Here is a 12,787-nt window from a genome sequence, read left to right as displayed (position 1 = left end):
AATCAGCATCTTCCACGTTTGTATCTATCTTTACATATAAACTAACTTCTAAAATCTGGGTTTTATTTTCTTGATTTCTCATATTAATTCGTTTGAAATTGGAATAATTATTACCCATCTTTCAAATGCTTCAATATTCTCACAAAGAAACCTCTATGGAAATAAAAATTCTTAACATCTCTCAACTCTTTTACCATTGAAAGTGAGTATTTTTATTAGCATGACACATCCCCTAGGAGCAATCACCTCTTATGTTTCATGATACACGTAATTAATGTTTTTATTCAACTTACCTGAGCCTGTGAATAGTATTTCAAGTGGGTTCTGCCCTCACCTACCTGCTATCAACCATATGGTAGGAAGGAATAATTACTGTTTATTAAGTTTACATTAAACTTTCAGAGAACAATTTTATGTGATGCCATAAGGTCACATACTTGCTGCAGTCATTAATCTTCTCTGGGCATCTTTAATCAAGGAGCTCTGTCAGAACCATTAAATGATGTTAGGCCCAAGCTCTTTAATTATTATGCAGGTTTTTTATTTTTAAGAACCAGTGTGTTGCTAAATTATTTTCACATGTGAAATTGCTCCATTTCAAGCTCTGAATGACCCTTAGAATCAGGTTTACCTTATAAAGCACATTTTTAAAATAGTTTCTGAATCTGTAGTGCAAACACCGTATGACAGTGACATGTCAGTTTTATAGCTACAGTGAAGTACTTGTGTCAAGGGGTCAGGAGATGGACACCACATTTCTAACTCAAATTAAAATAACAGAAATCAAACAAGTAACATTTAAAGTTGGTAGCCAAAGTTAACGGAAGAGAGCCTCAAAACACTGAATAGAAAACTTCTAGGTGCTATTGGCATTGCTGCATGGCACTTACAAAAAAAGTCAGAGTAAGCACAGTGTATTGGGTTTTCTGTGAGGGGGTTTTGGTTGTGTCTTTGGTAACGGAGGCAGAACTATGGAGATGGCCCTTTAAGAAGCTACCTGAAAAGCTCCCCCTTTTCCTTTGTCAGACCCACCTCCGACCAGGGCCAAGCCAATCAGCACCCCTGCGAATTCATGTATTTAAGGGTGGTGCAGCAGGGCATTGCTCTCTCTCTCTCTGGCACTGGCCCTGACCAGCGTGGCCCCAGGTGCAGGTGGCGCAGCCCCGGCCTTGCCCAGATGGGCTTGGCTGGCCCCAACTGCAAATTAAAATTGTTTTGTTTTTATTCCTTATGATGAGTCTGTCTTTTGCCTGTGACCTTTTTAAGATGTGAGAAGCCATCCCAGTCCTTATTTTGACTAGTCCTTTTTCGGGCATCATGGTGCTCAGTTAGGCACTGGACCTAAACCATGACACACAGTTTTCACTCAGATTAATGACATCACCAGTTAGATAACATTTAACCTTTCAGTTTACTAAGGATTCTTTTAAATGAATCCTGAGTCCCTATACCAGGTTAAACACCCATACAATTTCTGGTCTCCTCTTAAATACTGCAGGTCCAAAGTAGCTCTTATTTCACAGAAATCAAAAGGTTCTCAGTGAGAAATGTCCATTTCTTTCTAATTATAGATCTGCAGATAAAATATGTCATGACCTTAGCACCTAATTGAACAATACAGTACAGCAAAGGAACTGAAAAAGTACTGAAAGATCCAAAATACGACGAATGAATCCATGATACATATTCAATAAAGAATAATTTTTAAAAAAGTTTTAAAATATTGAAGTTTGTGGAAGAAAATAATATTCATAGCAACTTTTAAAAGACAAACTCTTTTAAGAGATCATAAAGAACAATATTAAAACAAAGAAAGCCTGTAATGGCTTTTCTTTTTACCAGTTACCTGTTATAAAATCCGAATGATTACTGCATATTCTCAGGAATGAACTTTGCCACTCATTATTTCCAAGTGCAGGTGAAAAAGAGACATCTCCTCAGTAGTGTTACTAGCACATGAGTTCAGTTGTTAATTTTACTGATAAAAAATACCATTGTTCATAAACATAGGACCTAGAAAGTGTGAAAGGATGGCATGCTTTACATATTACTTTTTAAAATGTCTGGGCCTTTTAATGACAACATTTTTCCTACTAATAAAAATATTATAATACTTTCTGGTAAATGTTAACATTTTAAAATTATAACAAATGTGAGAAGTGCTGAGGAAAATTTCCTACATCTGAATATTTCTAAGGAGAAACCTGAAGCTTTTTACCTCAAAATCTACTGGTGATTTTTTTTTTACAACTGCCTGCATCTGAAATTTAAGAAAAAACAACAAAATTTAAAACTAATATGCTGATTTTTGTTACTGGTTTTGGAGGTCTGGGTTAACTGAAATCTAAGATGGACAATGAATAAAGCTGAAGATCCAGATACTTAGGGAAGGAGTGCCACAGCAAACATTTGCAGCCGCTTCACTAATGTACTTCACCCAGACCCACGCAAATACCTTCTCATTTCCTCCGCACACCACTATTTGTTCTCGTGCAAACAAGGCCAAAGCAGGTACTTTGCATATTTGGTCCACCTAGAGCAGTCGTTGCAGAGGTTTCCTCCAGAGCCCATGACAACGTTTCCTGGACATTTGCTGAAAACAGCCTGAGTTTCCTTGCTGGAGCAACACCTTGTTTCTGCCAGGATAATAAAGATGCCACCTCATATCAATCTAGCTGGCAGATGGTTAATTGCATAGGTTCACAGATTAATATTCTGGGATCAACCACCTCAGAAGGAAATCTGATGTTCATCACTCCATTTTCTTTCTCCATGCAAACTTTTCAACAGTATTAGATTTTTTTGCTGATCTGCTTGAGCTAAGAAATTGACCAAAAAAACCACAACACAACAGCACTCCACTTTTGGGTCTTTAAAAATTACTTTGTCAATGATGTTGACTACTCAGTGTTGCAAACAAGAAACCTTAGGTAAAAATATAACTACGTTTGGTAACAATCATGAAAAAGTAGGCCAAAGTAGGGATAATAAGTGACACATACCTTACTGTTTGAAATGACAAAAGTGTAGAGGTCTTTAGGAAAGCACTTTGGTTTTCTAATCACTGCGCAGCACAACAGTGTTTTGTAGGGTAATTCCCCTTCAGCCAATATTCACATTTTGAATTTTTCTTTGGCACAAGCAAGTGAAGCTCCTCATTCCAAAACACAAGAGAGGGCTGGCCCTTCTGAAACCAACCTGGCACTTAGCCACATGCATTCTGCCACAGACAGTAGTGCTTCTCTTGACCAGGCTGCTGTAGCTGCCACACTTCAACAGGGAATTCATCTGGTGCCACAAAATATCAGCCAAAGTATCAGTGCAGCTAAATACACAGAAATTAATTTGAATGGAAATAAAATGAAGGGCATGCAAAACTGAAGAAGAAATTAAATAAGTAAAAAAGCCCTGCCTTCCAAATGTCAGCTAAAATGTCTTTTCCTCTGGGCCCTCTAAACGTTGTAAGGGAAATTCAGAAGGGGACAGTAACAGATGTCACTGGAAAGATCAGATCCTTTGAACAGAAAGCATCATCAAAAGAGGTGAAGTATGGCTCCTATTCATATAATTTTTGAAAATGCATAATCAGTGCCTTTGAGGAAACTCAACTAACGTTAAGTGAAGCATCCTTTCCACACTAATGAAGTTCCCAGGGCTCGCAACATCTAGAAATCATTACCAAATTGTCCTCCAAAGGCACAGCAACTGCACAGAGCCCATGCAGGAAAGAAGAGTAATTTTTCTTTGTCTGAGAAACACCTTCTTGCAAGCACTATACTTTCACAGAGGTAGAACCTCAAACAACCCAGAAAGGTCACTGGTGGTGAGAAGAGGAGAAGAGAGGGGAGGGGAGGGGAAATGAGGAGAGGGGAGCAGGAGGCAACTGCAAAAAACCTTACCTATAACTGGGTTTTTGTGCTTAAATATCTTGAAAATCTTGAGTAAGAAGTTACTGCAATACGATACAATTTGAAATTCTATTTGCAACCAAGCCTTTACGGTTTAGCATGGCTCTAGAAAAGCTGAAGGAAACTGAAAAAGCAGCAAATAAATATATAAATAAAAGTGGCTATGACTTAAGAAGGGAGATTGAAGGAGCTACATTTATGAGCATAAATATTAGACAGATTTAATCAAAGAACATACCCACCCCTGCTCTGTGTGACAGATGTCTCATCCTTTGGCAGAGACTGTCATGGACACCACAGTTATGCTTGCTTTGGCTGATGAACAAAAAAATAAATACACACTCTGCTTTAGAAAATAAAAGCAAACTTCCACAAATTAATGACACCTCAGCTGCTCTTTCATCTTACTTTGCTTTTCCACTGCCATTCATTCCTTTGTTTCTTTGCCAAAATCAACATGTCTCCACTAGGACCATCAGTTTTGGAGCAATTCTCAACTGTCCTGGCATTCAGAGATAAACAGCAACAACTCCCTCTGGCATCTTCAATAAAGGGCAAGAGTTCCTCCTGAAAATTTGTTTTACAGACACAATGAGTAAATTCAGCTGATAAAAACATTAGCATACACATGTATGTAAGTATAACCTTACCTTAAATATCACATGCATAAGCACTGTAATTGAATTTCTTGGATTTAAACTGCAGTTTTCAAATGACATAGTATTACCTACTCTTGTACGTTGTGCCAATATATAGGACACATACGTCAATGTTAATTTCTTTTGATACAACTATTAATGCAGTGAATCGTCTGTATTAGTTGGCTGTGTTCATATGTTCACATTTCTTATTTTACTGACTCTTTTACAACACAAAAATTCAAAGACATTGAGCTTCTCACAGTGAGTTCAGCAATTTTTAATAAAACCTAAGAATTTGCTTGAGCTTTGTCTAAGTCTAAAACAAAGTTAACAGTATTAACTTGGACACCACAGTCTGTATCATGTCGTATGTGAATAATGTAATCCTGTTAGTTCACATTAGTATGAGTCACAGGAAATGTATACTTTTAAAATAAACCAGTCTCCTAGGACATATAATATTAATTTGAAAGTGAGTTGATTTTGTTGATTTGGATGTGTTAACTATTAAAACAAAGGCTCCCAGTGGCAAGGTTTGTGCTTGAAACAGGGGATGCCAAGTTTCAGGGACTTTCCCAGAAAGTCTATAGCCATGCCAGAGAGCAGCACCAACCAGGCTCTGGAGGGCTGCCCAAGCCAGCTCCCATCCTCCTTCAGCAGCAAACTCTAGTCTTGCAGACACAAATGAACCAGCTCTTACCTGCAGGAGTTTGCATCTGTGAAAGCTGTAATTAACTTTTTAAAATTTTGTAAAAAATAATAAATGAAGATTTTTTAAACTTAGAAACTTTTTGTGTCACCATATAATCAGTACATCTCATCCTGAAAGACTCTGGTGTTTTAATGTGCTTTCATATAGATTTGTTATAAAATCATAGGATCATTAATGTTGGAAAAGACCTCTAAGATCATCAAGTCCAACCATCAACCCAACATCACCATGTCCACCAAACCACGTCCCCAAGTGCCACGTCTACACGTCTTTTGAACCTCTCCAGGGATGGTGACTCCACCGCTACCCTGTGCTGTCCCTTCACCTTGCTACACCTTCCTTTCATGGAACTGTAGAGCATACCAGATTCAACAGCAAGGATGCCTCAGAAGCTTTGTGATATGGAAGCTGAGGTTGAAGAAACATGTTGCTTTTATTCTGGTATTTGCCTACAAAGTTAATTTGAATTTGTTTTCAAGACAAAGTAATCTTGAAATACCAGTCAGAATCATTAGCTACATATTTCTCAACAAAATGTGCAAACCCAAGATAGCGTCTGTGCCTCTGTGTCACACAAAAACCATTTTCGTGTTGTACACCCAAAAAGGAATGCCAATGTAACCCCCCATTTCTAAATTTGGTATGCAAATCCCAGGAAGGCTGATTAGAACCGGTTTATGAAGCTTTGCCAACTAGGGAGGAAGAAAAGCTGAACTGAATGCGCCAAATGGAGTTGGGGTGAATTAAAACCTGAATACAAATTGTTGCTGCTGTACCTGCCCCCTGATACCACTACCAGCCTGCTCAGCCTCTGGCCTCAAATATTGTAGAATTTGAGAGAACTTTAAACTATAATCCTCATTAGGATCCCAATTTCAGAGTAGGCTTTTAAGAATACCAGATTAGCATTTTTAAAGGATTATTTCTTTATGTATAATTTTTCTTCATTATAACTGAATATTAATATAGCCAATTTATTTTATGTCAGTGCTGCAGCCTGCAGAGAAATGAGGTGGAGAGCAACAGAACAGCAAGAAGACCAGAAGAAAATAAAAACATAACCAAAAAAAATCATTAAGGAAACAGCAGCTTACTCCTCTTTTGAAGTGGATACAATTAATTCAGGGATTAATATGAAGACTCCGTAACAAAGACCTCAAATGCTACCAAAACCAGCTTGTTTCCATTCTGAATCTTTCCTTTTATTTGTAAAGACTGGCATTACAATTGAAAAGGACTCAAAATGGAGTGATGTACACATCATTGGTGTTTCATGATGCAACTGATGGTAGTCCCTGAATGGATATTGCTTCAGCTTTGCTTTTAAAAAATAATTTAACAAGAAAATCTTCAAGTCCACTATCGATCACAGGTGGCAGAAATGAAAGAAAGAAAAAGAAAAGAAACCAAAACTACTGTCAAATTCATAACATATACATTGTTGGCCGATGACGCTTTTTTCAGATGTACAATAAAGCCCACAACACTTTATTACTATGGATATAATTATTGTGAATGTTTTTTCATGTTGATCAACTTGCTTCTGAAGGTTGTTTTTTTGATTGTTTTAAACTTGCATAATAAACATGCAATGAAACATTTCTTGTTAAAGTGTTTTTTGCAGTCGTCTTGTTTTCATACAAAGATTTCATAAAGTTGCAGTGTTGTATCAGAGCATTACCAAAATAAAAGCAAAAGCTAAAGAGGAAGGTAAATGTGAAATGAACTCAATGAGAATAACCTAATCTTGTCCTGAGACACTCCAGTCTTGTTAAGAAGATGTGCACAATCAAATCCCTTCCTCAAAAACCCACCAAAACCACAAAATAAATATTAACTTGGAAGAAAGGTAAGACATAAAAAAAAAAAAAGTCATCATGCACTCATCTTCTGCATAGCTCAACCCACATATAGTAAGGCACTATTTCCCCACAACTTCGTGTCCACAACAAGCTTTTACAGTGCTCTGCAAACTACATAGAGTTCCTTCCAGGATGATGAAATAAAGAGATTGAATGAGTGTTGCTACCATGGCACCCTGTGTGTGGTCTTACAGACAAGGGCAGCATCTGGCAGTTGCAGGAAGAAGCTGTCTCCTCTTCGGTGTGCATGTCATGGATAGGAATATCTGTTGCGTGTGCAAGTGGTTGGGTTGTTTTCCAGAGCTGTTGTTCTTTGTCATTGTCCTTGACTCCGGAATTCTCAAAGTAAATACATCAGAAAATAAAAGCACAGTTGGGTCATTAAAAACAGAGCTTTGGTGCTCCAAAAAGCACATAGCTTTGGGGATTTAAGAAATCTGGTAGACATTCCCAAAAGTGTTGGGAAATACACAGACATATATTCATCTGGAGATCCTCATCTCGGCTTAGTTGAGCTGGTCTTCATATTGTTTTCGGAAGCAATCACCAGCCGGAAAAAATTCCCAGCATCGTTCTTGATACATTTTCCAGACGTAGGATTCCTGAAAAAAATACAATTTAAATAATTTAACCTGATTCAGTGAGAAAGCAACAACCATAACTTTCTTCTTTTTCTTTTATTTCTATACTGCTTCACTTTTTTGATTCTGTGCATATCAGATTGTTGTATATCAATCTACAAAATCATGTCAATGACTTTGATCAGTTTAGAGTAGTAGTAGTTTTGTCACCTAGTCAAAAAGCACTAGAGAAACACATAGAAGAGGACCCAGGTAGTTTAGTTCTTATTACACATCCAGGAGCACCGTAAAGCTCAATTAAAGCTGGTCACAAGGCAAATAGCCGGGTAAGCAGAATATTTTGTCACAGAATTTTGACTGAATTTCTGCATCAGTCATTTCAAACCACGTCTACTTATAATACATAAAACAAAATGGCCTTTAAGGGTATTTATTAGAAGAGCAATATTTTCTGAATTAGTGGTGGTGGTGGTTTTTTTAGTTTTTGATTACCTTTTCAGGTAAGGTTTTGTCTCTAGGCCCAGAGAACATTAAAGGATGCATCAGTTTATTTCAATTTTAATCATACCATTTAAATGTGCTCTCCATAAAACAAATTTCATGGTAGAAAGTACATACATAACACAAACTATGTGTATGTAGCACGCTCAATTTTCAAATTATCAGTTGATAGTATAAAAATTGAACAGTTAGTGGAAATCTGGCTTCAGTGAATACAGTAGGGTATGCATACACTGTATGCCAAGAAGAAAGAAAACACAAATAAAAAATACAACTTTTTTAGAAAACCTAATTTCATAGGAAATTCTCAAATGCCAAATGGATGTTCACAAATAGCAAAGCAAATATAAAAAAATCTGATACTGGAAAAGGCTGAGAAGATTTAGGCAAAGAAGATTATTATAACTGCCCAATGCATACATCAGCATTCAGAATGAGGAAGCTACATAGGTTTATAGCAAAGAGTCCTTCTGACCCAAACCTGTAGGTCTATGCATATGATGGTTTTCAAGCTTTTTGTCTTCTGATCTGCAACACGGGATAGTTTGCTTAGTCAGCTGCAAGACTGGCACCAGAAAAAACAGCGTTGTCTAATTTGATACTTTTTAAACAGACTTTAAGTATACTTAAAGGAAGCTGAAGGAAGCACCAGAAGTTTGAAAGAACAAACAGCAAGGAAGAAAGCTCCAAGGAAATATGCTCTTACAGGTTTCACTTTGAATACATGCACAAGCTCTTTCACATGGACTTCTCCAGGAATAGAGACATATAAGCTTTCACAGGATGCTTAAATGTTCTGTTTCTCATTTATTTTATTTGTAGTCTGTATTTACATTTTGTGGAAGTAATTTCAGATAACAAAATAGGAATTCAAAGTACAACAGAACTGATACTCAATCTAGCATCAAGCAATCAAAGTCCTAAGACGGGTTTAGAAGAATAAGCATTAAGTTACATACCATATAGGGAGCTATATCTTTGCCAAGCCTGAATGATTTTTATTTGAGATTCGGTTTTATTAACTGTAGACATTCATAGAGTTGATCACCTACCTGCCCTGTATGCTCTGTTTCATCTTTGTTAATGAGATACATCAGAAAAAACCTACGAGCAAAGAAACAGCTATTATGAATGCAGTATTTGGAAACATCAGGCAACCCACAGCAGAATGGATATTTTCCAGCATGTTGTTTGCTGTGATAATGCTGTTCATGGACTTACAAGTTCCAGAGCTCTATTTCTGCTAATAATCAGAGACACATTAAATGACACTGTTGACATTCACTCACCATTCAGTGAATAGTATGCTAAAATGCATGAGATTCAGTTGGATTTACAGTAAACAACAATTCAGTCTAAGTGAAGATTTTCAAAGCTTTCTCATCTGAAAATTATAATACATTTTTTTTGCCTATGAACACCAACTTGGAAGTAGACAGAGAATAGTCATTGGAACTTTTTTTTCCCTCTCCTCACAGTGAAAAAGAAATGCTGAAGGTGATTAAGAGATTTCTCTTACTGAAATGAGAGGTTGTGGACATTTTACTAGTGTATGTAACTCTAGATCAGCATGAGCAGAAAAAAACCTGAAATTTTTAAAATACATTAATCTTGGGGTTTTGAGATACCTGACAGACACTAGGTGATGATTTCAAAATTTCACTCATAGTAGACATTCTCTCCAAACATATGCAAAAATATAAAATATGATCATGCACAAAAATATCATAAACCATTTTGTTAGGAAGATGAACTTTAAGTAGACTACAGTATGTTATTTGTGTAGTATATTGTAAATAGGAACAAAATCCCACACGACGGTGCTTTTAATATATTTTGCTTTCAGAACCTGTTTTTCAGGTGGAAGTTCTTTATAGGAATGTTTGACTTAACAATCTCATTATTTTGTGCACATACAGTGCTGGTTTATAGACACAAAGTCGCTATCCATCTATTGCTTTGTACTGACGGCGCTTGGATCAGATACACTTTCCACTGGAGTTTCCTATGTATTTAACAGGAGAGGGACAGTAGGACACAGTGATTGTAGACCTGATAAACACTTTTATTTCCAGATTTAAAAAGACCAAGCTTAGTGGTTACTGATGTTCTGCTTCAATTTTTCCAACACATTCTCTTTAACAGCCCTTCCACAGCCACACACTAAGCTCCCGGTTTCCATCTCCTAGCTTGCGCAAACTTGATGTGTCACGACCAAGCTGGAAACAAGGGAATGAAGTTTGTTTGTTCCTGGCTCCCATTGAAACAGAATTTAGATATTCAGAGAGACGACACCAAGTTGGGCAGGATTGTTGATATGCCTGAGGGTAGGTAGGCTCTACAGAGCAACCTGGACAGCCTGGGTCAATGGCCAACTGCATGAGGTTCAACAAGGCCAAGTGCCAGGTCCTGCACTTGGGTCACAATAACCCCATCCAATGCTACAGGCTTGGGGAAGAGTGGCTGGAAAACTGTCTGGCAGAGAGGCATCTGAGGCTACTGGTCAACAGCCGGCTGAACATGAGCAGGGATCCTTCCCCTGTACTTGGCACTGGTGAGGCCGCACCTTGAATTCTGCATTCAGTTTTGTGCCCCTCTCTCCAAGAAGGACATTGAGGGGCTGAGGCATGTACAGATAAGGGCAATGAAGCTGTTGAGAGGTCTGAAGCACAATTCTTATGGGGAGGAGCTGAGGGAACTGGGGGTGTTCAGCCTGGAGAAGAGGAGGCTGAGGGGAGACCTTAACATCCTCTACAACTTCCTGAAAGGAATGGGTAGCAAGGGGGGGTAGGTATTTTCTCCCAAATAACAAGCGATAGGAGAGGAAATGGCTTCAAGTTGTGCCAGGGGAGGTTTAGATTGGATACAAGAAAAAATTTCTTCATCAATTTCTTTCCACCGCTGAAAGAGTGGTCAAGCATTGGACTGGGCTGCCCAGGGAAGTAGTGGAGTCACCATCCCTGGAGGGATTTAAAAGACAGGGAGATGAGGTGCTTAGGGACATGGTTTAGTGGTGGACAGGTTATGGTTGGACTTGATGATATTAAAGGTCTTTTCCAATCAAACGACTCAATGATTCTGTGACAGTATGAGTGCACACCAAAGCCAAACAGTCCTGACTCCTACTGATGTGAGAGCGCTAATCGGGTACTTGCAGAGGCTGCAAGGGTCAGAAGTTAGCAAGGAGTTCATTTTCACTGTACTTACAAATAATTGGCCAAGTTGTGCTCCTGTAGCGTGTGTGTTTCAAAGCCATGGGGCACTGTGTCAAAGTAGTCATTTCCTATTCCACAGATAAAGCACTTCGTCTAAAAGAAAGAATACAGAGCACTTCAACACTATATGTAACCCTCTCCCCCTCTGACAGAAGGCCAAATAAAAAATGTATCAATTTTCTTGAAAACAGCAATGCATCATGTATAATATGTGCAAAATAAAAGGGCTTTTCTTTTAATGATTGGGACTGGATACCTCAGCCATAACACCTGAATAGAAGTTTAACTGCTATCAAAATAGCTTCTTACTGTTTAAAAAAAAATTAAAAAATCTTTGCCAGCTGTAAGTGAACAGGTATTGGGAGAAATAATAGCATACAACAGTCAAAGCTGATTTTTTTTTTCCTTTAAGTAAGTAGCACTCACTGCAACACACGGCAATATTTACCTCAATGCCTGTTGTGCCTGTCCAGCTGCAACTGAATATGCTTAAAGTTTAGATTACAAAATGCAGTAGCTTCGCAACACTTTTCTGAGTTCTTACAGTAATAGACAACAGAATAGAAAACCATCAAGCGCAGGATATTTTCACAGATATATGGTTAACCAAAGCACATTACATCTGAGATGAACTGAAATCTGACAGTGTTAACACACTTTGCAAGTTTTGGAAACTTCTAGTCTGAAGATCCAAAAGACTTAAATAGTCACAGACATGTAATTCTTTATAATATACAGCAATGTACAAAAATCTTGTTGTTTACAAAAATGAGGATACCGGTGTTAGCCTAAACTTTAAAAAGTCACGAGAAAATAAACTGTTAGGCTTTTTGTCTGAATTTTTGTTAACTTAGCACTGACAACTAAAAGTGGACATGCTTGGTTTGGAGGTATTAAAAAAAATATCCATACTAGGAACTGGCAAACAAATCCAACATAAGCTTAGAGCAGAATATCAGTTTAGACAACCTGGGTTTGTGTCCCATGTGAGGTGGCAGCTAGCAGCTGCACACAGCGGCTATCAGCAGCACAGCATCCCTCTTTCACAGGAGGCAGCAGTGAGCAGTAAATGCTGTTCAGAACCTGCATGCTAGAAGAGTTTCCTCTTAATAAAAACTTCTAAAAAGAATTTTATTGGGTATTAACAGTACTATTTATGTAAGTTCCTATATTTTAATAGATACTTAAAAAGTCAATTAAAATAATCTCAGTTACTATTTCCATCTAATTAACTGAGATGTGAGAGTAGAATCTCATCCAGAACACTGTATGAGATTGGACTGTGAACAGAACTGTATTTTTCTCTTAAAAAACTATCCACTAGCCAAATCACATTTTGACTGAAAACAGATATTAATGAAACCTGA

The 12,787-nt window shown here is 37.6% G+C and overlaps 1 protein-coding gene across 1 annotated transcript in view; it reads right to left on the bottom strand.

Annotated features, from left to right (window-relative positions):
- Positions 1-7,085: 7,085 nt before the first annotated feature.
- The window catches only part of LOC104547508 (ryanodine receptor 2), a gene marked incomplete at its 5' end in the record, with an annotated part of 90,676 nt that continues 84,974 nt past the window's right edge, over positions 7,086-12,787 (bottom strand). The window contains 3 exons of the mRNA XM_010193227.1: positions 7,086-7,725; positions 9,258-9,309; positions 11,413-11,513. Coding sequence (XP_010191529.1) covers positions 7,630-7,725; positions 9,258-9,309; positions 11,413-11,513 — 249 coding nt within the window. The remainder of the gene's footprint in view (positions 7,726-9,257; positions 9,310-11,412; positions 11,514-12,787) is intronic.

This window comes from Mesitornis unicolor, unplaced genomic scaffold (assembly GCF_000695765.1).
Source record: "Mesitornis unicolor isolate BGI_N332 unplaced genomic scaffold, ASM69576v1 scaffold931, whole genome shotgun sequence".
Taxonomy (NCBI): Eukaryota; Metazoa; Chordata; class Aves; order Mesitornithiformes; family Mesitornithidae; genus Mesitornis; species Mesitornis unicolor.
The sequence above is the reverse complement of the archived record's forward strand: the minus strand, read 5'-3'. Positions and strand labels throughout refer to the sequence as shown.